Source organism: Pseudorca crassidens, chromosome 16, assembly GCF_039906515.1.
Source record: "Pseudorca crassidens isolate mPseCra1 chromosome 16, mPseCra1.hap1, whole genome shotgun sequence".
NCBI lineage: Eukaryota > Metazoa > Chordata > Mammalia > Artiodactyla > Delphinidae > Pseudorca > Pseudorca crassidens.
In genome coordinates, this window is record NC_090311.1 from 38,903,814 (window position 1) to 38,928,415 (window position 24,602).

A 24,602-nucleotide genomic window follows, 5' to 3' on the forward strand; every position below is an offset into this window, starting at 1 on the left:
CCCCACCCCCCACCAGGATTCAAACACTTCTGTAGGCTCATAAGCCCAGGCCCCACTGTTTCTGAAGGGCCTGTGCTGGGAGACCATTTATTCGCCCTCCAGATCCACTTCCCACTGGTCTCCAGCCTCCCAGCTCCGGGAGGGTGTTCTGCATGGCATCCTCTTCAGAGTCCTGGGCTTTCTGGATTTTGATTGGATTTGGCCAATGGAGAGGCCTGGCAGGAGGTTGGAGGGAGAGAAAACAGTGAGTTCAAGCTATTTCTTCTCTTGCCTCCCTCTCTGAGAGGTCGCCTTGGCCTGGACGTGTCCACTGGCCAAAGTTCATTACTTTTCTCAGAGACCTGCTCTTTAGAATCCTGTCTCCTTTAGATTTCCTGTTCCTTCTGTAGCCCCTTGTCCCCTTGGGTTCAGGAGTGGGTGAGCCCCAGTTTCCTGCACTGTCTCTTTTAATTCCCCTACCCCACACTCACATGTTTGTAATTAGTCCCTTTGCCAACTGTCTCCTATTAGGACTGACCGATGCAAGGTCCAGCAGGTGAAACAGCCCTATGCGCATTAGGTTCGTAGCAAAGCAATCTACTTTTACTGTCTCCAATCGTATCTTGCTCTTTCCAAATTCTGTGCCTCTGTCTGAGACTACCTCTCCTTTTCCATGTTTTTTCTTTTGGAATTCTGCCCAACTTTCATGGCTTCTCTTAAATATTATCTTCTCATATCCATGAAGTTTTTCTGATTCTTTATGACCCACTCCTCTTTCCTTTGAACATTCTCACCACTTTTTTTTTTTTTTCTAAACAAAACTTATCTGGCTGGACTTTGCAAAAGTTCTGCATACTTGTCTTAATCTTACAGCTGACTTTTAGCCCTTTGATAAACATCTTTGGTTTGATCCTTTTTGTATCCCAAACATTATTTAGCATGATAAGTGGTCTACAAAAGCCTTTTAATGTTTATTGGAGTAATAAGTAAATATTATATTGGTTTCTATATACAAATCAGAAGTAAGGATATAGTATTTGAGTTTTCCCCAGACCTTACTCTTGGCAAGGGGAAGAGATTCCAAGGCCTCCAGAGTTTGGAAGATCAAACTCTGAGGGCAAAATGATAACCTTAACATCTTTTTAGATTATCAGCCTCCAAAATCCTGCACTACAAAGGTGATAGTTTCTTTGAAATAGAGAAAACTGAATTGGCAAAAACACCTTGGGATAATCCACTCCAACTCTCTCTTTGTAAAGAAATTGAGGGCCAATGATATGCCCAAATCAGCCAAAATTAGAGATAGAATTGGACATATGAGCCACATCTCCATTGTATTTTCCATCACTTCTCTTTTGTTCATCTTAGATGGATTGAGGCAGCCATGTCAGAGATGGAGGAAGGCTGAGTGAGAAGGACTTACAGGACTGTTCCCTTGAATAAAACTTCCACACCAAACTTTGATGGAACCTGTACATATTTTTTCTTTGTCCTACATTACCTTCCCATTTAAAGCTTTCATAGCCTCCACCGCATCTTCTCTGTTAGTGAAGTGCACGAAAGCATAGTCTCGGATTTTCTTTACCCTCTCCACAGCACCTGGAAGCAGATTGAAAGTAGCCCCATTAGCAAACCTGAGATAGCATTGAACATGATATATTTAAGCATTTGGCTTCCAAGAATATTTTATCCTTTTTTTTTGGAGACTCTATTTAAGTAAGGAGGTCATTGAAAATATTTCCTGTGTCCAGGTTTAAAATTCTGCACATTCAACAGAATATTTTTTTCTAATTTTTAAATAATACTTATATTCTGCCTTATTATAATTTGTTGTGGATTTGTGTTTCCATTTCCTAGATTATAAGATCTTTGAGGGTAGGAATGGTATCTTGTTTTGTATATTATATAATATAAAAGATAGTAACTTATACATGGTAAAATATTATTGAGTTGAATTCAATTATTGGTCATATTATAAATATATATTTAGGTAATTACCTTTTAAATTTTATGGCTTTTTCCCCAGAAAAATACCTTGTCTCTTTTGATTTATATAATAAAAAGTGTTAGAGTTAGGAGAGACTTTAGTAATAATTTAATTTTTAATTCATTTTAACTTAATCTATTTATTTTTAACTTAATGATTTGGAATGTAAGGTTCTGATAAGGTATGCAAGATTTATGAGTTCACATAGCTAGGAACTAGAACTCAGATCTCCCATCTGCTTATCTCTTACTCTCTTGATCAAAACAAACAAACAAAAAATAGTTTGTGAAAGAACATCTGAAAACCAAGATAGTTCCTTATGATGCTGTTCATAATATCTAAAAGTTGGAAACAATGTAGATATCTACTAATTCTACCTTGAGGTATCTCTTTTACAGAAGCATTCACACATATGCAAAAAGATCATGCATAGAGGTATTAATTATACGTCAGTTGAAATAGCAAAAATAAAACAATGTCCAATTTCATGAGAGTGATTAAATTTGGTATATTCTTTTTTTTTTTTTTTTTGCGGTATGCGGGCCTCTCACTGTTGTGGCCTCTCTCGTTGCGGAGCACAGGCTCTGGACGCGCAGGCTCAGCGGCCATGGCTTACGGGCCCAGCCGCTCCGCGGCATGTGGGATCTTCCCGGACCGGGGCGCGAACCCGTGTCCCCTGCATCAGCAGGCGGACTCTCAACCACTGCGCCACCAGGGAAGCCCTATTCTTATTAAATAGCACTAAGGAGTCTTTAAAGAGAACAAATAGGCCTGTATATACATGGAAAGATTCAGGGCCTGTTGTTAAATTTAAAAATTTACAAAAAAATAAGTATAATATCATAGCATTTATGTTTTTAAAAATCCCACCTGGCATACATGTGCACATAAATATGAATACACACACACACACAGAAGGAGGACTGGAAGGACAAATATCAGACCATTAGTAGGGGTTACTTCAGGAATGGGGAGAAGAGTTGGGGAGAAGACAGGGGACTTTGATATTTTAATTTATATTCTCCAGTATTCTACAAATATTAACAAGGCTTATTTATATTATTCGTGTAATAAAAAAATAACAAATCAAACTATCCTGTTTTTATGTAGAGGGATTGCTGAATATGTTGATGGTAACGTGTAAAAATAAAGTTCTACTGAGATGGTTGAGCTTTATATTTACATTTTATTATGAAATGTTGCTTACTCAATTTTAAAAATAGAACTTTTGCCTAGAGTGAAGGTAAGATGGAAACTTGTTTAACATTAACCTGTTAGTTTAGCATGTAAATTACCACCTTTTAGTTAATAGTCTCTTGGGTATATCTTGAGAGAACAGGTTTTCTCCTATCTTTAGTTTCCAGAGACAACCTAGGATGGGACCCCATGCCAGGGAGGACCAGAAGAGAGGAGAGAAGTCCTCCTTTTCCCCTCTCCCTGTCAAAGTTCAGTTATCTACCCTCTTAGGTTCAAGGTCACAAAGGCAATTAGGCTTCTACTCTATCATGTGGTTCAATGGCTATAAACTGTCTTCCTTTGCAATAATAGTAGGGTCCTAATGGAAGGATAATTTAAAAATATTGCAGTACTTCTCTCTCACCCCTCAGCATTCAACCCATGACTTCTTATGATAGTGGTTGTACAGAGCAAAATGGTCTGGCTAAGCTGAAAATAAATAAAGGTATTTGAGACCATGAATCATGAGACATGTGATTAACTGAACTTCTAACCTGGTCCCTTTATTCCTTCAGTGTCAAGTGGGGTAATTAGTGTGACTTAACCTTATGGCTTATCTTGGAAATTAAGTAAAATGTGGGCCAATGAGGACCTTTACCTTTCCAGTGTTTGCCCCATTCATCCTCCAGTGCCATCCTCCACCCAGGTTCCACTGTTAGCTCCCAGAGGCATTTTGGTATTGTCTTTACCCTAGATCCTACCTAGTGTTTTGTACACAGGGGCTGTAACCGAGTAGGGCCCTCTGGGGCCCCCAGGCACTGAAACCTAGTGGGACCTGGGCACAGAGGATGAGCAAATATTATCAGCCAATTCACACTCCAACTCCTATCATTCACATTAGTTAGGTGGCACTTCAGATGATAATGGATTTTGATGTTCTCAAATTCTGCTTGTAGATATTGAAATCAGCTTGCATTTTTGAACAGTAATGTCCAGCCACACATGCTTTTGGAAATCTTTTTTTTTTCTTTAACTTTATTTATTTTTGGCCGTGTTGGGTTTTTGTTGCTGTGCGCGGGCTTTCTCTAGTTGCGGCTAGCAGGGGCTACTCTTTGTTGCGGTGCACGGACTTCTCACTGCAGTGGCTTTTCTTGTTGCGGAGCATGGGCTCTAGGCACACGGGCTTCAGTAGTTATGGCATGCGGGCTCAGTAGTTGTGGCTCACAGGCTCTAGAGCACAGGCTCAGTAGTGGTGGTGCGCGGGCTCAGTTGTGGTGTGTGGGCTCAGTAGTTGTGGCACGCAGGCTCAGTAGTTGTGGCGCATGGGTTTAGTTGCTCTGCAGCATGTGGGATATTCCCACGCCAGGGATAGAACCCGTGTCCCCTGCATCGGCAGGCGGACTCCCAACCACTGCGCCACCAGGGAAGCCCAAGCATAAGTGTTTTTAAAGAATGTTTTGAAAAAGTAATGTTGTCTGGTATGTCCTACCTGGTTTAATATTGTTGAATTCTTTCTCAATCATCTCTTCAGAGGTAGACAGCATTAGGTTTCTTACATATAGGATTTTCACGGAAGACATTGTGTCTTCATCAACTTCTACTTCTGGTTCTGCCCAGTCTACTGCAATAGGATGTCCCCATAACTGAATTCTTCCTGTTGAGAAAGATCACAAGTACGATTAATTATGTAGAAATTAGGACATCATCTCAGTTCATACTAATGGACTTTTAAATTGAACCTTGAGGTCTTGATTGAGCAAGAAGACTAATATTAAAAGAGGTGATTATTGATTTTAACAGACATTTCAAATAAGACCTGGCTAGAAGGGAGTTCTGTATGACAAGAGGCTTATTATAATGATAGGGTATAAACGGAACTCGAACGTGGTTTAGGAAAAGAATAGATTTAGGGCTCAGACATAGAGTCTAGCTTCCTGAAGCATTAGAAAGGTCATTAGGAAGTATATCTGCTGCGGTTGGAATCTGAGTGATTAGGTACCACCACTGAGCCGTCCAAAAATGGTGCTTGTGAAGGGTGGGTAGGGCTCAGGTACCCCTAGTTTCTTTTCGGTCGCTTACACTCGGTCAGAGCTCTGATCAAATATATTCCCTCCTAATTCTCGCTTTGTCAGAACATAGACAACTCAGAAATCTGGAGAAAAAGTTATTATTATTTTCCAAATTAAGACAAAGAGCAATGAAGAGTCTATGATGGGAAATTGAACTCATCTTGAAAGGGTAGCTGTTATCCATGACTACATATATATTTATATTCCTATATAACTGCAATTTATTGAGTGTCTTGCACTCCACTGTGTGTTTCCCATATTCTCTCAGTCATAGTAACTCTGTGGGGAGGGGAATGACTTTCCCAATTTTACAAGAAGAGGAAATGAGCTTTTGAGAGGATACCTTACCCAGATCTATTTCACTTCTCCACTGCTCCCTTTTGTTTTTTATTACTCAACCCCTGTACCCCTACACAGTACAGATCCATGTTGAAGTGATGAGAGGAGGGTGAGGGTCAACTCAATTTCTTAATTTGATTGGAAATGTTTAAATATTACACAAGAGGCAAGTATTTTTAATCAAAATGCATCTTTTTATTCCTTAAAAAACAGTCAGTTGGGGCTTCCCTGGTGGCGCAGTGGTTGAGAGTCCACCTGCTGATGCAGGGGACATGGGTTCGTGCCCCGGTCCGGGAAGATCCCACATGCCGCGGAGCGGCTGGGCCCGTGAGCCATGGCCACTGCGCCTGCGTGTCCGGAGCCTGCGCTCCGCAACAGGAGAGGCCACAACAGTGAGAGGCCCGCGTACCGCAAAAAACAAACAAACAAAAAAAACACCAGTCAGTGAAAGCATCTGTGGCATTGACATTCTAAAACTCAAACAAAGGATAGATGCATCCTAATGAGTTAGCGAATCCCAGTGAGTTAGCGGGAGGCTGGCTCCTGCTATCCCAGTTGGCTGGCTACCTTGTTCTGCCTTGTAGCCCAGACAATAGTTTTCTCCATCACTCTTTTCCCCCTCCTTTCCACTCCCCTTCTACATCTCCTTTCCTTTTTATTCCATTCCCTTCCTTTCTATGCTTTACATAGACTTTACTAAGGGTCTTATCCCAAAAACCCTAAGGCTCCCAGGTGACTCTGGTTTCCGTAGCTCAGTGGTTCTCAATCTTGGCCCCATGGTAGAAGAGCTTACGAAAATATGGATTCCACTGTGTGTGCTGGACTCAGGTCCTTTCTACCTGCAAGAATAGACTGTTAAATTTTCAGAATTTTGTGAGTCAATTGATGTCACCTTGGTGGCTTGAAATGAGCCACAGTGGGAGCGTTAACAGTATAGAAATCCAAAAATATTACAAATCAGTGCTTTTGATTTTCCCCTGGGAATCGTCTCATCACTGACCTCTGGACCCTCTTTTCCAATTCTGATTTAAGTGGTCTAGGCCTCAGGATTTTGAAAAGCACCTCAGTTAATTCAGCCAAAATTGAGAACACTGTTCTAGCCCATTGGCTTTTGCCTTTCCAGACTAGGACCACAGTAAGTCATTCACAGGCCTGAAGATGTGGAAAAGGTTAAAGTGGATAGAAGTGAGAGGAGGTGCAGGGAGCAGTGATTTCCATAAACATCCCTGTGAAAGTCAGTGTTGGAAAGTGATTTGTGAACTTGAGCTTTGAAGTCAGACAAGTTCAAATATCAGATTAATGATCCTGGCTAGGAAACAACCTTTCTAAGCATCAGTTTCCTCATCTGTAAAATGGGACTAATAAAAGTACCTGCTTCTCAGGGTTGTTGTGAAGACAAAAGAAGGTGATGCATTAATGCATATATGAGGAATCTAGGAAAATGCTACAGATGAACCTATATGCAAAGCAGAAATAGAGACATAGACGTAGAGCACAAATGTATGGACACAAAACGGGGAAAAGGGGGGTGGGATGAACTGGGAGATTGGGATTGACATATATACACTACTATGTGTAAAATAGATAGCTAATGAGAACCTACTGTACAGCACAGGGAACTCTACTCTGTGCTCTGTGGTGATTTAAATGGGAAGGAAATCCAAAAAGGAGGGGATATATGTATACATATAGCTAATTCACTTTGCTGTACAGCAGAAACTAACACAACATTGTAAAGCAACTATACGGCAATAAAAATTTTTAAAAACCCACCTATTTAAAACTTTAAAAAAAGGGATTTAATTTATCACTTTTAGATGATAATTCAATAATGTACATTCCTCTTGAGTATTTTTGATCTATTTTTTGGGACGTATAGTTTCCTCAGAATATGCGTTCTTTGTGTCCAATGTGAATAGTGTCACTCACTCAGATTAGGTATGATTTTTTTTAGAACTTTGTCATTTAGAAGAAAGCAAATTACATTGTAGACACAATAAATGTTTCCATACTGGGTGGTTCCCCAGGTGTTGCTATTTGCTTCCCATGCAGGTGAGTGGCTAGTGTCATTAGCTGACAGATTTAGCAGTGGATCACAAAATTTGGCTACACAACAGAATTATCTGGAAAACTTAAAATAGCAGTGCTCCAACGCCGCCCCCCAGAGAAGCAGATTCAATTGATTAGAGGTTGATTTGGGCACTGGTATTGTTTAAAAACCTCTTCAGATGATTCAAATCTGTAGCCCACCATGGGCCACCCTTGATTTAGATGATCAGATCTCAAACTTGTGGTCTCAGGGGCAGTTGCATCCTGGGAACTTGTTATAAATGCAAATGATCAGACCCCATACCACACCTACTGAATCAGGAACTCTGGGGTTGGGGGCCCCGGCAATCTATGCCTTAACAAGCCCTCCAGGTGATTCTGATGGAGGTTAAGATTGCAAACCACTGTTGGAACTTTTTTTCAGAGTATCCTTAGAATGCTTTGATAATGCCTGAACTGGATGCATCAACTTTGTTCTACGTACACCTCAGTAAAGATGCAGTGTCAAGAGGGAGCTTCCACTGTTGGAGGAGGTAGGTGGTGGGAGGCAATATACCACTTTAGACCACAATTTTCTCTCTGTCTTCAAGTCTGGATCAATTAAGAAGGAAAAGCTTCTTGTGGTCCTTGCTTATCACGTTTCTTAAAGCTCTCCTTGTCCATTCAAACTGGGGTCTCCAGAGGATTGCCCATTACTGAAATCCTGTGTTGTTGCTTAATCTATGGTGAGGTCATAGGTAGATGTCCAAATGGGTAATAGATTTTACTCTCAGGCTTCAGTAGAAAGGAAGCAGTTTGCTCTGGCTGGCTTACTCACCGCCTCTTGTTAATCTGCTGATGAGGCAGTCTGACTGAACTCCAGCGGACTGAAACTCAACCAGCTGAGGCCAACTTAAAGGGCAACAAGCAAAGTGGGCGGGGCTGCCTCACATCATGATGAGGATGAGAAAATGCCTGGGGAGAGTGAGGCAGCCTATATATTGCTGCGTCCTGGCCAGAGCATTCATAGCGAGAGCTCAGGATCTTGGGTGGAAGCATAACACGGTGCTTGAGAATTCTTGCCACCTAGCTGCTCAGCCTTGCCCGGCCTAGTCAGTTCAACTCAGGTAAAGAGAAGCTCTTTCTGTGGGTCAGTGTGCTGTTTTCTTTGAAGAAGGGAAGCTGACGGGAAGTTTTAATTCCCTAGGAACACTGATTGTCCGGCTGCTGAAAACTCTCTCTCCCATTTTGGACCCTCTTTCACTGCCATCCTCCCCCATCCCCCAAATGACTGTACGTATTTGTTTTTACAGGTAATGAAGGAGGAAAATGATTAATGTGGGGTGGAATAGTGGAAGCTGGTTTCTCAGTGAAGTGGTGGCTAAGCTGGGGCTTTGAATGCCGTGAGTCAGTAGAGACGGGAAGGGGCAGGTCATTCAAGGAGGGGATACAGCCTTCGAAATAAAGGATACAAAAAACGAGCATGGTGTTGTCTAGGCCACTGAGTTTGTCCTGATAGAAAGGAGGGTGTTTATCGTGAAAAAGAAGGTCCAAATTGTTTGAAAAGAACTGGGGCCCCGAGTGAAAGGCCTTGAATGACGAGCTCAGAGGTTTATGCTTTATCTCATATGCAGCAGCAAGTTGGTGAATATTTTTGAACTAATGAGTGAGTGACATCATTCAGCCTCTTAACAAGGAGAGATTGAATTCCTACTATTTGGAAGAACTTGTGGAAAGGATGATATGTTATTTTAGGAATACTACTCTGGTGGTAATGTTTAAGATGGAGTAGGTGGGGGAGGTGGGGGGCTGGGGGCATCAAAGAGAAAGCAGAGCTGGGAGAATACTTAGGAGACCTTGAAAAAAAATAATCCAAGGTTGGGAATATATGTGTTTAGCCTACAGTGATGACCTGAGAACAAGATGGATAGGAGGCACTTTTCGAAGGCAGAATTGTTGATGTTGAAGAGGACAGCAAAATATTAAGTTCAGGTCACTGAGAGGCTAGGTAAGCAGCGTGGGGAGTTCTAGTGATTCTATGCACCTGTGAGTCAGGCGACTTGACCGCTTGGGTAGTGAAGAAGTAGTGAATGGAAGCTTCCCCATTAAAAATATCCACCTCAGATCAAAACATTTTTACTGTCAAAATTTTAAATATTGATTTCATCTTCCCTAGTCTTTGCAAAATTTCTCTTTCCTATGTTTTATAGCAATACTGTTACACATGTATAAAATATATTAATAATATTATATTGAATCTAAAAAATATCCACCTCTCAATAGATTCAGCCATTTTGGGGGATATCTCATATTTTTTCACTTTAAGCTGCCTTCATGAAAATATTATTAAAACATATTCCCCAAGCTCAGAAGCCATCTTTCAATTTTGAAAATTTCTGGAGGGCTACTCCTATTGGTTTTATTTTAAAAAATAAAAATAAATGTAGGTGTTTTTATTGCTGTTTTGCTTTGCTTTAGATTCTGGTGACTTCCACAGTGCTTAAGAGAATCCTTGATTCCAGTGTGTTCAATATGCCATTCTTGACATACTTATCATTTTAATATTCATTTTAATACCTTTGTGTACGTTTGGGAAATATTTTATAACAAGCACGGGACTTTCAATAATTTTTCCTGAGTTGATCTTAGTGGGGCAGTGTCTTGGTGGAGTCTTCTAAACCCAGGAATTTATGGCTGTTGACCAAATAGGACCTACCTCGTGGTTGTAGCATCTAACCAAGGTGTCTTTCTATGGAAAGCTATTATTTCTATTACCTAAAATTAGACAAATTATTAGACACTAGGAAGTTATAATAAAAGTACGTCATTTTGGGCTTCCCTAGTGGCGCAGTGGTTGGGAGTCTGCCTGCCGATGCAGGGGACACAGGTTCCTGCCCCGGTCCGGGAGGATCCCACGTGCCGCGGAGCGGCTGGGCTCGTGGGCCATGGCTGCTGAGCCTGCGCGTCCGGAGCCTGCGCGTCAGGAGCCTGTGCTCCGCAACGGGAGAGGCCGCAGCAGTGAGAGGCCCGCGTACCGCAAAAAAAAAAAGAAAAAAAAAAAAGTACGTCATTTTAATTGTCATTGGGATAATGTATCACTTGCATATTTATTATTTCTACATTATAATGGATAACATATACCCTATTTCTAATAAGCCTGATAACAAAAACTATATACAAAGATAACTGTTGATTGATAAATTTACTTTTAAGGAGATTCTTCAGTTTAAAGATTCAGTATAGGGTTGCTATAACTTCAAGTTCTGGATTTCTCCTGTGCAATATACATTGGATTTAATGCACGAAGTGAATAGTTTTCAGAACCCAATCTGTGAAAACTTCAGGGAACTGAATCAACTGTGAGATAAATAAGAAAGACCGAGAGTTTAAAAAATGTAACATAACCAGAGATAAAGAGCAAAAAAAAACCGAACAACAGGCTTCTGTTTCCTTTGCTAAGGAGCACAGCAGCCTGAGGCAGGCAGGACGGGAGTGGAGAAGTCTCCTCTTTGAGGAGGGGTCCTAACCTGGCAGAAGCTTCCTCCGGGCCATGGCAGCTGCCCGATGATTCTCATACTCCACGAAAGCAAAGCCCCGGTTTTTGGTTTTATCGGCAGCACTTGGGTAGACAATGACATCCACAACTCCTTCGGTGACCTTTTTCATCTCTGATAAGATTTCTTCTCTCTTTTTGGTTTTTGGGATTCCCCCAACAAATAATCGGCAGTTGTCCACGCTGGCACAAACCCCTAACAGACGCCCATTTCTGCGAAAACAGCAGGGATTTTGATTGGGGAGAGTCCTTGCTTGATTAAGGTTTAAGACGGAAAATGAAAATATATATTGAAATTGAAAATATCAGGCCAGGACCTGATATGGCCTGTGGATACGGAACGTTTGGTCGTCTTACTGTTTAAACTGGTTTTGGAAAGTGGTAGCTGCTTTTGAGAAACTGGAAGTTCTGTCAACCTTGGTTCTGCATTTTTAAAGAAAAAAAATAGTTGAAACTGAGTTGCATCTGCTGTCTTTAGAGTATATGTAGATTCACTAGTTATTGTGAATCCTCGACACTCCCTAATACATCGTCAATCCTGAGGTCTTTACACCTGGCTCAATGTACTCTTGTATCCTGCCCTGGAGGTATCTGAGGTTGCAACCCCTGGTGCTCCCTTTTTTTCCAACCAAATAGAGAAGCTATTCTGACATGATCATTATTAAAGATAGTCCCTTATACAGAACAGAGTTTCACATATTATTTGGCCGACACAAGGAGCCCGTGAGATGGGCAGAATAGGTATTGTTTCCATTTTACAGTTGAAGAGCTTGAGACTCCAAGATAATAAGTGACTTGCTTAAGATTTTGTGGATTTTGAGAGTTAAAATTGGCCTCTGGATTCAGTTTAATCCCTGTTTCTTCCACTGTGCAGTGTTGCTTATCAGCCAGTTGGTGGATACCTTCGTTGGCAAGGTGTAGGTTGGTTCAACTTTTCTGGGGGGATGTGGGAAAATGTATCAAAAGTCTTAGGTGTGCGTAACCTTTGGCCAAATAATGCCCCTCTAGGGGAGTGTCCTTAGAAATAAAGATGAGCATTAGCATTTTTGTGTAAGGTTATTCGCTGCTACTATTTACAATAGCTCCCAAATTGGAAATGAGCAAAATAGTGCATCGTGCAGGACTGGTTTAATGTATCTCAGCTGAGGTGACTGACTCTGGGGCTGGACATTTCCTCATTGTATACCGTGGTATGTTTGTCATCCCTGGTTCTTGACCACTAAATGCCAAGTGCCACCTGTTAGGTCATCCAAGAATGCCTCTTCATCTTTTTCTATGTCCCTTAGGGGGACAGTATTGCTCCTGGCTGGGATGCACTGGTATATAAAAGATGAGCGTTCATAACATAGGATGCTCTGTGGTCAATAAACATAGTAACATAGGAGAATAAACATAGTAACGTAGGAGAGTATTTGATGGTTGAAAATACCAGTTCACACTGTGCTGCTGGGTTTAAAAAAAATGTAAAATGAGTACATGAGAAAGCCATTTTGATTAAAACTGTAGAAAATCTAGAAAGACTATAAAAATTCAACATGGTGATTCTCTTTAGGCAATAGGGTAATGAAGGAACGGTTTGAACTTTTATTACTGTTTTTTGGCTGTTTTTGTGTGTTGTGTATTAGGCCATGTGACTTTTGTAATAACTCAGAAGTTATTAAAAATGGGTAAAGTTTGCTTAACGGAAACCACTCATTCCTCCTGAATAAAAAGTGCTCAGCCAGGTGAGTGGGAGATTGCTCTGATTTCTCGGAACTAGTGGCTCTCCGCTGTGTGGCAGGTGTTCTCACCCAGGTTGCACCCTGTCCCAGTTGTCTTCTGTGCTTTGTTGAAGAACTAAGGACCGCATATCCGATATGTAACAGGTCCATCTCCGTTTGTTGAACATTGTCCTAACAATGTGTTTTTTCTGGGGGGAGGGAAGGGTCGATAAAGCGATCTTTCAGGGTTTTTTTTTTTCTTTTTTAACTTAAACCTTTTGTTCCAAGATACTATTTATTTAGAAGTTTATATTTTTGATCATTCGGGGGCCGGTCAGTTACCAGTAGGGGGAGCCTGGAGCCTCCATATCCTGTTTTTAAATCTATGTGATTTGTCAGCAAATCCCAGAAGTGCTTGGAGACGAAAAACTCTCTCTCAAAAGCTGAGGGCATGACTTTAATGTCTCCAGAAGCCAGGCACTTAGACGGTGCTCAGTGGATATTTGATGACGAGGAGGATATGACACCTGTGGGTCTTTTCCGGCTAAGAACCTTATCTATTCCCTCAGAGACAGTGGCTAAAAACAAACCAAAGGTTTGTAACAAGAAGAGGTAACAAACAAACCTCTTCTCTACAAGAAAGGTTCTCTCTCTGACAACATCCAAGGCAGAGTGGAAGTAGGTGAGGTTGGCCCTGGGGTGTCTATTCTGCTATTTCACATTCCATTTATCCTACTCATTAAAATCCAAAGTCACTCTGTGCCTTCACCTTGCTTCTGGCATCCAACCTGAACTTTAACTGGAATTTTGGCCACCAACTTTCTCTTTCCAAATGCTTTGTCATATTTTTCCTCTTCCTTTTCTGCACCCTCCTGCCATCATCATAACCATCAGCAAACATTTATAGAGCATCTGATATGTGTCAGGCACTGAGCTTTACCTGCATTATCTCTTTTATTTTTCCTAATCCCCTCCATGAGGTAGGTATATTTTTGTCTCTATTTTATAGATGAAGACATTGAAATTCACAGAGAGGATACTGTTACTTTTTAATGGCTTGTGTTCATTGTTCATACCCCATGTATTTTCAGAAAGTCTTGACAGGCTCCAGTGTGTAACAATGTAGGTTCAGCGAACTTTGTTGATTCCCTACAGAAACAATTCTACATCCATCTCAACTTAAAAGCTATTTTGAGAATAACCTTTGCTATTAAGATGTTTAGTTTCTATGAAAGACCAAGGAATGGAGAATCTTCTAATTCCTGAAAACATCACTAATATATCTTAATATAGCTTTTTATAGCCCTTTCTAAAATAACAGTATATATTATTTCATATGATGGATGCTCGGAATAACTCTGTGTGATCAGGTGATAATATAAAACGGATGCTGAAAGAGGTCAAAGGATTTGTCCAAAGGAACCTGGGCTAGACCTCTGGTCTCCTGATTCTCATACCAAAAAATTTTCCATATATCAGAGCTCTTTTGGATCCATGGTGGCATGTGTGGAAGGGGAGCCTCCTTTATGTTTTTTCCAAGAATCTGTTCCGGAATCCAATCCTGGTACTGAATGACTAGGCTACTAGTAGTTGCCAAGTCCAATCAATCTTTTCATGGCTAAGGGGCTTAAGAAAAATGACCCGGTAGTTGACTGACTACAGAATTACAAGGATAATGCAGGACTTATTTTGAACCTATAGGAAATGAGAGAAAACTAATGACAGGAAATCTACTCTCTGTATTCATTTAATTTAAGATTCCCTCAGTTTTAAAGTGCATCTCTATTACAGGAAGAAAATATAGGTGAAAGACTGCATCTCAGAATTAATGAATGTGCTAATATGTAAGAGTTCTATCACTTATTGACGTATTACTATGTTCCAAACACTAAGCTAAACATATTGAAATCTTGATAACATCCCCATAATCAACCTATGAAATAAGTATTATTATTCCCACTTTATAGATGAGGAAATTGAGGCTCAGAGAGGTCGTCACTTTTTGACACTCAGCTGAGGCCCATCTGACCCCAAGCTATTGCTTTTTCATCTAACACACTAATCTTTCTTCCATGTGGCCCTGGGCTTCCTTAAGAAAGGATTTATGGCAGTTCCCTCTGGTTTAGATTTTAGAACGTAGATAATTTCATGTATTGTCAATTTATAAAAACCAGTTATTGATTGTATAGGGTCAGTTATGTCCTGGAACCCTGTGCTAATCCCATGGTTTCAAATATTGCCTATATTTGGCTGACCCCCAAATTTACGTTCCAATCGTGACCATTCTCCTGACTCCAATATCATACAATCACCTCCTCAGCAACCCCCCTGGGACGTCTAATGTGCATCTCAAATGTAAATTGTCCCAAACAGAGCTCTTCATGTTTTCCTGTTATTCTCCCAGGCTTTTCCATCTATGACACTATCACATCCGCACATACTTGGACCAAAATCCTAATTTTCCTCCCTAAATTATAAATCCACTCACACTCTAAATCCAATATTTAGCCAGTCTTGTCTATTCAACCTCCAAAATATATCACACATCTGACTTTTTACCACCTTTACCACTAACCCCTTATGCAAGCACCACCGTCTCCCATCTAGTTCTAGACACAGCAGCGGCCTTTGAACTGCCTTCCCTCTTTCAGTCCTTACCCTGCTACAGTCCATTCTTCACTTAGTAGTCAGAGGAATGGAATGTTGTAAAAACATGAATCTAATTAAAACCTCCTGTAATTTCCCCCTTTTTTTTTTTAGAATAAAATCCGAATTCTTAATGATGAAATACGACTCCCCAACTGTATTGCCTTCAACCCTCCTCTCTTTACTCTGTTCCGAAGCCTGGCTTGCTTTCTGTGCCTTTAACACATCATGCTTATTCTCATTTTGAGACCTTTGCACTTGCTGTTCTTTCCCTGAAAGGATTTTCCTCCAGGTCTGACCGTCATGGCAGATTCTTTTCATTCAAGTCTCAGATCAAATTTTACTTTCCGGAAGAGTATTTTCTTAAATACATCAAGTTACAGTAGCAACCTCCTCATACAACTTTACCCGATTTCCTGGTTTTTATGTTTTCAAACTCTTTTAAATAATCTTATACATCCGATTGCTCACTATGAGAGTAGGAAAGTGTACCTTGATACTTCTAATATTTTCAACAGTGTCCAGCACATATTTTTGAAATGGATAAATGAATTTTGCTTCTTTGAACATTTCACAGAACTTAGTCTGGCACCTTACATAGTGGTGGTTAAATAAACATTTCATTAAGTTGATTTCCAAGAAAAAGAACTAACCTTTTATTTCTGATTTTGGCTATATTTTGCATATACTATGTTAGATAAACTTGATGGAAGAACAGATAAAGGTACATTGTCTGATTCACTTTTAATCTAGGAAAGATGGGTCTTACCTAATTTCATAATTATTAAGTTGTTTGATTGCATTCTTGGCTTCTTGTTTATTTGAGAATGTTACAAATGCATATCCTCTATTGTTGCCATTAAAATCCATCATCATTCTCATTTCATAAATTTTACCAATCTACAAGTAATAAGAGAGAATTCATATTTATACATTGTACTTCCAAATGAAAACACACACACATGCATACACAACATTTTCTGAAGTCTCTGCCATGTTTGGCATTTGCATCCCATGTGTAATAGTTTGCATGTTTTCATGCTGGGTTGAGATCTGTTATCTGACTCATGGGCAAAGTCAGGATAAATAAAGAAAACATGTACAAGTGGCATTTCAGCCGGAGTTGCCAGAATGTATATTTTTGGCAGAGCAAGTGACCTTTCATCACACAATTATCTGGGGATTTATACGATATCTTAGGGACCAGAAAACACATTTGTCATCAGAAGTACAATTTCTTGATAGATTTGTCCTTGCCCTTTACATTGGCCTCTGAGGCCTCCATAGTTTTTATCTTTACTTGGTCATACTCACCAGTGATGTTTAAAACCAAAACCAAGAACACTCATTTGGAGCCTTGTGAAACTGACTTCTTAGCTATCTTTTCCACCTACCATGATATAAAGGTGAACATAGAAGGTGTGTTTCAGAGGATGGTCCTGGGAGCCCTGTTTTCTCCATCTGTAGGCTGAAGGTAAATGCTAGTCTTAACACAACTGATCCAGGGCCAGCACCTCCATGGTAGCAGTGTACTCACTCTATCCCTCTCACTGTAACTCCTCTGCTTTGCTTATATACTATTCCCTCCTGCTACCCCAACTGTTCTCTATAATCCAGACACAGCAATTCATTATTGCTGGCTGCTGTAAGACGGGTGGCCCACACAGACGTGAGGGACACGCGTGGGGAGAAGAGGCATCATTAAGCTACTTCTATTACGTCAGTGGTGTCTGACCCACAGGTCAGCCCCACGCCACCCCACGGTACTCAGTGATGGACGCCTATTTTTTTCTGGGCTCATTAGGAAAGAGTTCAAGCATGTTTCATCTCTGCATTTCAAGTGTTTCTTGGTGCTCATTTTCATGTTCAGTATATAAGATTCTTATAGGATTAAGTCCTTGTAATTTATGCACGTGCCAAGTGACGTTGTTTGTATAAAATTAAGAGTAGTTCTGAAACTGAGCTGAACTACACACACACACACACACACACACACACACACACACACACACACACACACACACACACACACACACACACACACACACACACACACCTGATTTTGGCATTTAGGAAAAGAAATAGCTAACCTCTCATTAAATTTTCTAGGAATTTTAAACACCACGTGGTAAATTATCAAAAATGTTAATTTTGTATTTTTGTTTTACCTTTGGGTTTAGTAGCAAAACATCATTTGGAATTCAAACTGAGGAAATTTATTCCTTAATTATATAGCGACTTTGAAAAACCATGTTATTAATCTTGTTGATTGCATTCAAATTTGTAGAAGGAAATTTCATTCTGGATCAATACGTATGGGGACACGGCTGAGCCATGACATACATATTTTTTAATGTGAAAATCTTATACTTTAAAACCATATTAACATTTCAAAGTTGAAGCAATATCTTCTTTTAGACAGGTTGTTGTGTTATTCTAGATTGATAGACCTGTTGAGTTTGCAGTAAGATGGCTTTGCTAGTGGAGATAGGGGATTGAAATATAGATTAAAAAGTCATCAGCAATGGTAGTTTCAGCTGTCAGTAACAGGACAGCTGAGTCAAGGCAGTGATAATTAGGGGCCAATCACTAACAGCTGGGAAGGTTTTAACTTTGTCCATGATTGAGGAATGGTAATTGGAAAAGAAACCATCACTGACCAAGAAGAATGAGAGTGAAAGCAAGGTGAAGAGAGTAGTATTTTTTCCTTGAAAGATTTAAAAAAAAAATCTTTAGACTCACTTTTTCACATAATGGTATAAGTTCATCTTCAAAAAGGTCTCGGGGAAGTTTTCCAATAAAAATTTCACAGCCCCTTTCTGGGGGTGCAGCATCCCAACCAGGCGGGGGACCACCATATTTTCTTTGTCCATTTTCCTGCAAATCCCATGTGGATTTTAGGAGGGAGAGAAGAAAACAATAGAATCTTTAGTTTGAGTTCCTCAACTATTTTCAAAATCATTTCTCAATAAGGAAGATACTTATTGACAAGTAATAGTAGTGGACTGGTCAGAGGATAAAAATGGACGTCTCTTTTGTATGAATTTTTTAAAAAATATTTATTTATTTGGCTGTGCCGGGGCTTAGTTGTGGCACATGGGATCTTTAGTTGCGAACTCTTAGTTGTGGCATGCATGTGAGGTCTAGTTCCCTGACCGGGGATTGAACCCAGGCCCCCTGCATTGGGAGTGCGGACGCAGTCTTATCCCCTGGACCACCAGGGAAGTCCCTTTTTTGTGTGAATTTCAACACCGTGCTCTTGCTTCAGCGACTTGCTCCAGATAAGCACTGTGAAAACTTATAAAGTGCTGGACAAATATAAAGGGTTATTTTTTTGGTTTGTTATTATTTTGCCATTCAGACTCACCAATGCCTGATCGTCAAAGGATATGATTATAATTTGAATCTGGGGTTCTGATTTAATATTGAAGTCTACGAGGTTCTGGACCTGAACTACTTGGCTCCATGACCCACTAGCTGTGGGGCATTGGGCAAATTGCTTTACTTCCCCAAACCTCAGTGTTTCTCATATATTAAGTGGAGGTACTATCAGCTTTTGATTAAAGGAGATAATGTATCAAATATGCATGGCACAGGTCTCGGCATGTGATGTATATTCAATGCCTCCCTGGATTGAGGCTGTTTCATGCACTGAGCATGGCAACGTAGGCCCCTAAATAGAGACATCTTGAAGGTTAACATTTGAAAGAGTGGACTGGCTAATTTTGGGGGTAACCAGTGAGGGACTTGTCTTCAAAGCTGACAAGATGGTGAAAGGTGTTTACTAATGTTGCATCTCTGTGGAGAACAATGCAGTTCTCAGTCCAAATACTGTAGCATTAGCTTCTATATATATTTTTTCCTTTGTTCTAAAAAATCCTTGGTAAATTCAATGTCCTTTTGGGGGAGGAGTAGCACTGATGCTTGTCTGCCCTGCTGTCTGTATTTTTCTGAAGGTTAATGACCTAAACATAACTTCAGGGGCCCCAAAGTAAAAGATAGGCCTAATCCACCATTATTGAGCTGAAATAATTCATTTGCTGGAGAAGAATAAATTTACTTTCCACTTAGGTATAGCCAAAGCTCTTTGTTATACTTTAAGTGATTTTTGGAGAAAGGAAAACATAAAAGACCAAATATCAGTATTATTGCTAACTTCTACAATTACTACTTTAAAAAACTTTTATACTGTAAAATGATGGATAAAACCTAGTAATGTATAAAGTAAAAAGAAAAATTCCCCAACGCATCACCCTACCCATCTGTAGAAATAGTTACTGTTAAGTTTATCTGCCTTTCCAAATATTTTTCTATGTATATTTTCAAAAGACATGTTAGTTATTTAAAGACATTGTTTTTCACGATAGTTGTTTGTCAAAAAAAAAATGAAAGTAAAGCAGCTTCTAGTTTCACTGTTAAATCTTTATATATACTAACTTGAGACTTTCTCGGTTATTTTATAAGTGGTAGTACAAAGGCTTTTTGGATCACAGTATTTAAGTATTTAAATGATGTCTGTTATTGCAATCATTTAAAAAATTCCTACTAATTTAATCATGTTGCCTTAAGTTAAAAAGATGTCATATGGGTGTTCTACATTGCCTTGATTACTTTTTGCTTCAAGCAAGTAGGTGCTTTTCATTTTACTAAACGTTGAAATGTTTGCCTCAAGAGTTCTTGTATTTTTTCTTCCCCTATATTCTTGCAGGATTATCCAGTAGAAAAAGTGTCAGTGAAAAATCTGAGAAATAAAATGTTTTATACTTACAGGAAACAAAACAAAACAAAACGTAAGAATTCAATGAGCATATCTCAACCAAGAATTTCCTAAAAAAAGAATCATATTTTCAGAGACATATTTAAAGTTTTCTTACTTAACAAATACCTGTATAACACTTAGTATATGACAGCACTATTCTAATTCTCAGTATCATGGGTTAAGGGCTATTACTATCCGGACCTCACAGAAGACAGTTAAGCCCACAGAGATTAAGTAATTTGCCAAGATCATGTGGCTGGGGAGTGGAAAGGTCAGGATTTGAAGCCAGGCAGTCTCATTTCAAAGGCCATCAGCTTAATCCCTACTACATTTTGCTTTGTTATGTGGTAGTCTAATCACTTATAACAGATTCACACATTTAAGTACTTATTTATGAAAAAATTATCATGCCACTGAATTGAAAATTCTCTGCTGCATTTAAAATCCTTTCCAATTTCCAATCGTTTTACTACACAAATTTTAGGGAAGAACATATCTCATACCTATTGCTTACAGAGAGGTGTATTTCTATTGCCATACTACAATCTACTTCCTTGGGTCGACTGTCACCATTTGGTTTATGCTGTTCCCTCTGAGGCCATTTCTGTATTTCTTAAATGTCTGGAGATATACTATTCAATGGATTATTGGAATAAATTTAGTATAAACTTGGCAGTATTTTTACTATTCATGCTGAGGAAATCAAACTTTCATCGCATCATAGTGAAATGGTTATTCCAGAATTTCTCATTTGACAAGCTCTGTCTGATAGCTTGAAAATAAATAGGCAACCAGCAGATTGACCTTTAGAATTTTCCCCTCAACTTTCTTGCTATAATTGTTAAAAAAAAAGTCACAAACTATTTTGTGCATGTCACGTATATAGGAGAATTCATCTGCTTATAAGCCAAAATGATTGGGTAGGAGAGATGATTAATTCTGTTGTTTCTGTAAACAATTGAAATAAATTCACCAAGAGTATTTTGGGGGATCACCAAGAGTCTGACTGGTGAAGTTCAAGCACTGGGGGAGATTTGCCCTATGAGCCACCCACTGGGCTGGGAATGCACCAGTGGTGGAGGTCCAGGCCACTTTAAGACAGGCGCTGGGCATTAGTCATGGGGTTGAAATAGCTGTCCGTTACTCGGAAAGGACAGTTGGGAGCTGGATTGCTGGTATTTTAGGCAGTATTTTTATAGTTGAGGAGTTTAAAATAGATAAAGCCTAGTTATAGCTGCTCTTTCCTCTCCTGGCTGATGTCCTTCTTGTGAGATGAATTCCTCCGGCAGCACAAATGTATTAGTCATTCAGAGAGAGAAAATATAGGTTTTTGTTTTCCATGAATGTTTGTTCATTGAACTCTGGGATCTTTTATTTTTCCAAAGACTTGGAAACCATTTATTCTCTCAAATCACACATAAATAGGTGAAGACCTTCAACTGTGTAAATTTAAAAATTAAAGACCTCATTCTAACTATAAATCCAGTGGCTTTAATTTAAATACTGGATACTGAGCCTAGCCAGTAAGTATTTGGAAGTCCCTTCTGTTGCAGATATTTTAAACCTTTCATGAAGGAACCATAGAGTCTTTAAGAAATTTTATATGCCATCTTCTTGACCTTGGATAAAACCACCCAACCTTTAGTAAATGATTCTAAGCAATAAATCTTAGCGTGAAGGACAAGTGGATGGAGTTAATTTGGGCCACCTGGCATCTGATCTTTTAATACATCTGGGAAATCTGGGCAAAACTGCCTTTTTCCTATAGCAGTTAAAAATAGCAGATACTTGCTTTTCTAGTGTCCCTTGCAACTAGGGCAGTAATGGTTATAATAAATTGCGTTCTGGTGCAGAAATTTTCAACGTGCTAACATTAGTGTTGAATCCTCCTTGGATACATTTTCTTATCATTCCAGGTTTGTGGTGTGGTTTTGGGTTTCATTCCTAAAAGCTTACTCTTTAAAAAATTTTTAAATTTTAATTTAATTTATTATTAAAGTATAGTTGATTTACAATGTTGCATTAGTTTCAGGCGTACAGCAAAGTGATTCAGGTACACATATACATATCTTTTTTTTTTCCCTAAAAGCTTACTGTTGAATCTAGTTCTCTAAATTCAAAATTTCTGTAACCCAGCATCCTTTTAATAAACTCCTTTTCTGCTTAATCAGCCAGAATTTACCTCTAATACTTGCACATGATAGTAACAGCAGCAAAAAACAACAGCTAAAACAGCGGCTAACTCTGAGTCAAGCAATGTGCCAAGTGCTTCCCAGGTATTAATTCATTTAATCTTCTCAACAAACCTATGAGCCTGATACTACTATTACTTTCGTTTTGTAGGTGAGAAATCCAAAGACATAAAAGCAGTAAGTGGCAAAGACAAAATCTGAATCCTGAGTCCATGCTTGTAGTTATAACATTTTTCTCTGTTTTTTTATATTAACCCAATATGCTCATTTTACAGATAAGGAAACTGAGTCCAGAGATGTTATGTGACTTCCTTAAAGTTACACTGGTTAAATTTGTTGCAGAAAACACTAGACTAAATGTCCTCTGATTCTCAATCTGGTGAACTTGGCAAATATACTGTTCAAAAGTCGTGATGACTTTTCTTCTCAGGCTTAGCAGCCTCACAATTTTGTATGTTGTGTGTCACACCTACTTTCTTGTTCAACTTCATCAAACATGGACACCAGATGATTGGTTGTCTCCCATAAATGAACCGATTCATAAACTCAAAGAATATTAATTAATGAACCCTCATTCAGTTTATTTTTCTGAGTAGTAATTTCAATTCCTTTAATGGTTCTTTGGAAATTTTATATTCCAAATCTGTAATCATCTTTGTGGTTCCCTTTGGTCCTTTGTTTTTTCTTGCCAAGAGGGAAGAAATTGTGTATGTTTCCTTATTCAACTGCTTTCAGCTGTTCTCCTACCCATTTTCCAATTGACTATGTTTGTATCTATTTCTGCTCCTGATCGCTCAGGTGCTGGACAATCTCCCCATGCTTGGTGACATTTCTGACGTTCACAAGCATGCCAGTCACCACCGCCATACCAAGAACAATGGTTCCATGGCTAAACTCCTGTGGTCTCTTCTCACAGCTGATGCCAATGCATTGAGAACAGCTTTCTGGACTGTGTCTATTGCAGTTCATAAATTAATAGCATATTTTCCTGGTTGTTGATTTGAAAGGTTGAATAAAGGTCTTTACAAGGCATTATTTTTATTACCTTTCACCTGTGTACCAACTATATATCTCAATATGTGATAGGGTTCAAGGCAAATCTAAGGGGCCTTAAATAAGATGTACCAAAAGAATCCTCTTAGATGTGATTTTAACTTTGGTCTGCTAATGCTGTTATTGTTGTTGAGGACCACAGACGGTGCTATAGGGAATGTTTATTTTGTTAATTCTGTATGAAAGATAATGATCTGTTTTGTGTATTGTTTGTTTACCTGCACATCTTAAGACCAGTGACTGCATATTGGTAAAATCTATTTTAGGCTAAGAATTTTTCGAAGGCAGAATTTATTTAACTTATATTCTGTGGAAGTTGGCATTACCATTATTAGCTATTTTTTAAAATCTTTGCATTCATACACAATATGAATGTCAGATATTTTCTTTAAAATAGAAAGAGCAATGATAATTGTGGTGTAAAGACTGAATAAATGGGATGTTTGAATTTGTAGAAATGTGGTACTATAGTTAGTAACAAAGAGGCAAAGTTAGGGCAGGAGCATAACACATGAATATAGATTTAACTTTATCATACAGCCCAGAGTTTCTCAAAATATTTTATGTGAGGTAATATTAGGTGGTTTATAGACCAATGCTTTATTTTAATAGTTATGCATTTATTTTATTGTACATCAGGAAAATATATTTATCACATAAAACCTTTTCCACTTACATAAAAGTCTACTTTTAACACTAAACTCAGTATTTCTATTCAAGTTATTTAATGAATTCTAAATAAATATTATTTTTGGCTGTATGTGTTTATGGCAAAAATCACAAAGATGCAAATAGATTTTGGCTTTTTAAAATTTATCTTTGTTTCAGTCTTCAAAAAGCTTCCACATTTGATTTTTTAAAAATGTATGGTATGGTTTGTTCATAAAAACAGCTATCAGCAAATTATGAATCATGTTCCTGTATCACTTTGGAAGACTGACTGTTGAAAGCCTATTGCCTAGGAAAATAGTCCTAATTTCATTTCAAGTTGCTAGTTGTCTTATGGAGGCAGAACTAACTTGTTATCAGATGATGCCTTTAATAATATCATCTTCTAATATTTTCCCTTTATGGATTATGTGTGACAACCACCCTTGAGGAATTCAGTATCTCAGTTGTTG

General features: G+C 39.0%; 1 protein-coding gene across 2 annotated transcripts in view; it reads right to left on the bottom strand.

The window, feature by feature from the left end:
* The window catches only part of A1CF (APOBEC1 complementation factor), a 76,309-nt gene that overhangs the window by 15,261 nt on the left and 36,446 nt on the right, over nucleotides 1-24,602 (bottom strand). For both annotated transcript variants that reach the window (XM_067710142.1, XM_067710141.1), the window contains exons 3-7: nucleotides 18,220-18,354; nucleotides 16,247-16,377; nucleotides 11,106-11,344; nucleotides 4,632-4,796; nucleotides 1,481-1,578 (exon numbers count right to left, since the gene is read on the bottom strand). In XM_067710142.1, the coding sequence (XP_067566243.1) occupies nucleotides 1,481-1,578; nucleotides 4,632-4,796; nucleotides 11,106-11,344; nucleotides 16,247-16,377; nucleotides 18,220-18,354 (768 nt within the window). The remainder of the gene's footprint in view (nucleotides 1-1,480; nucleotides 1,579-4,631; nucleotides 4,797-11,105; nucleotides 11,345-16,246; nucleotides 16,378-18,219; nucleotides 18,355-24,602) is intronic.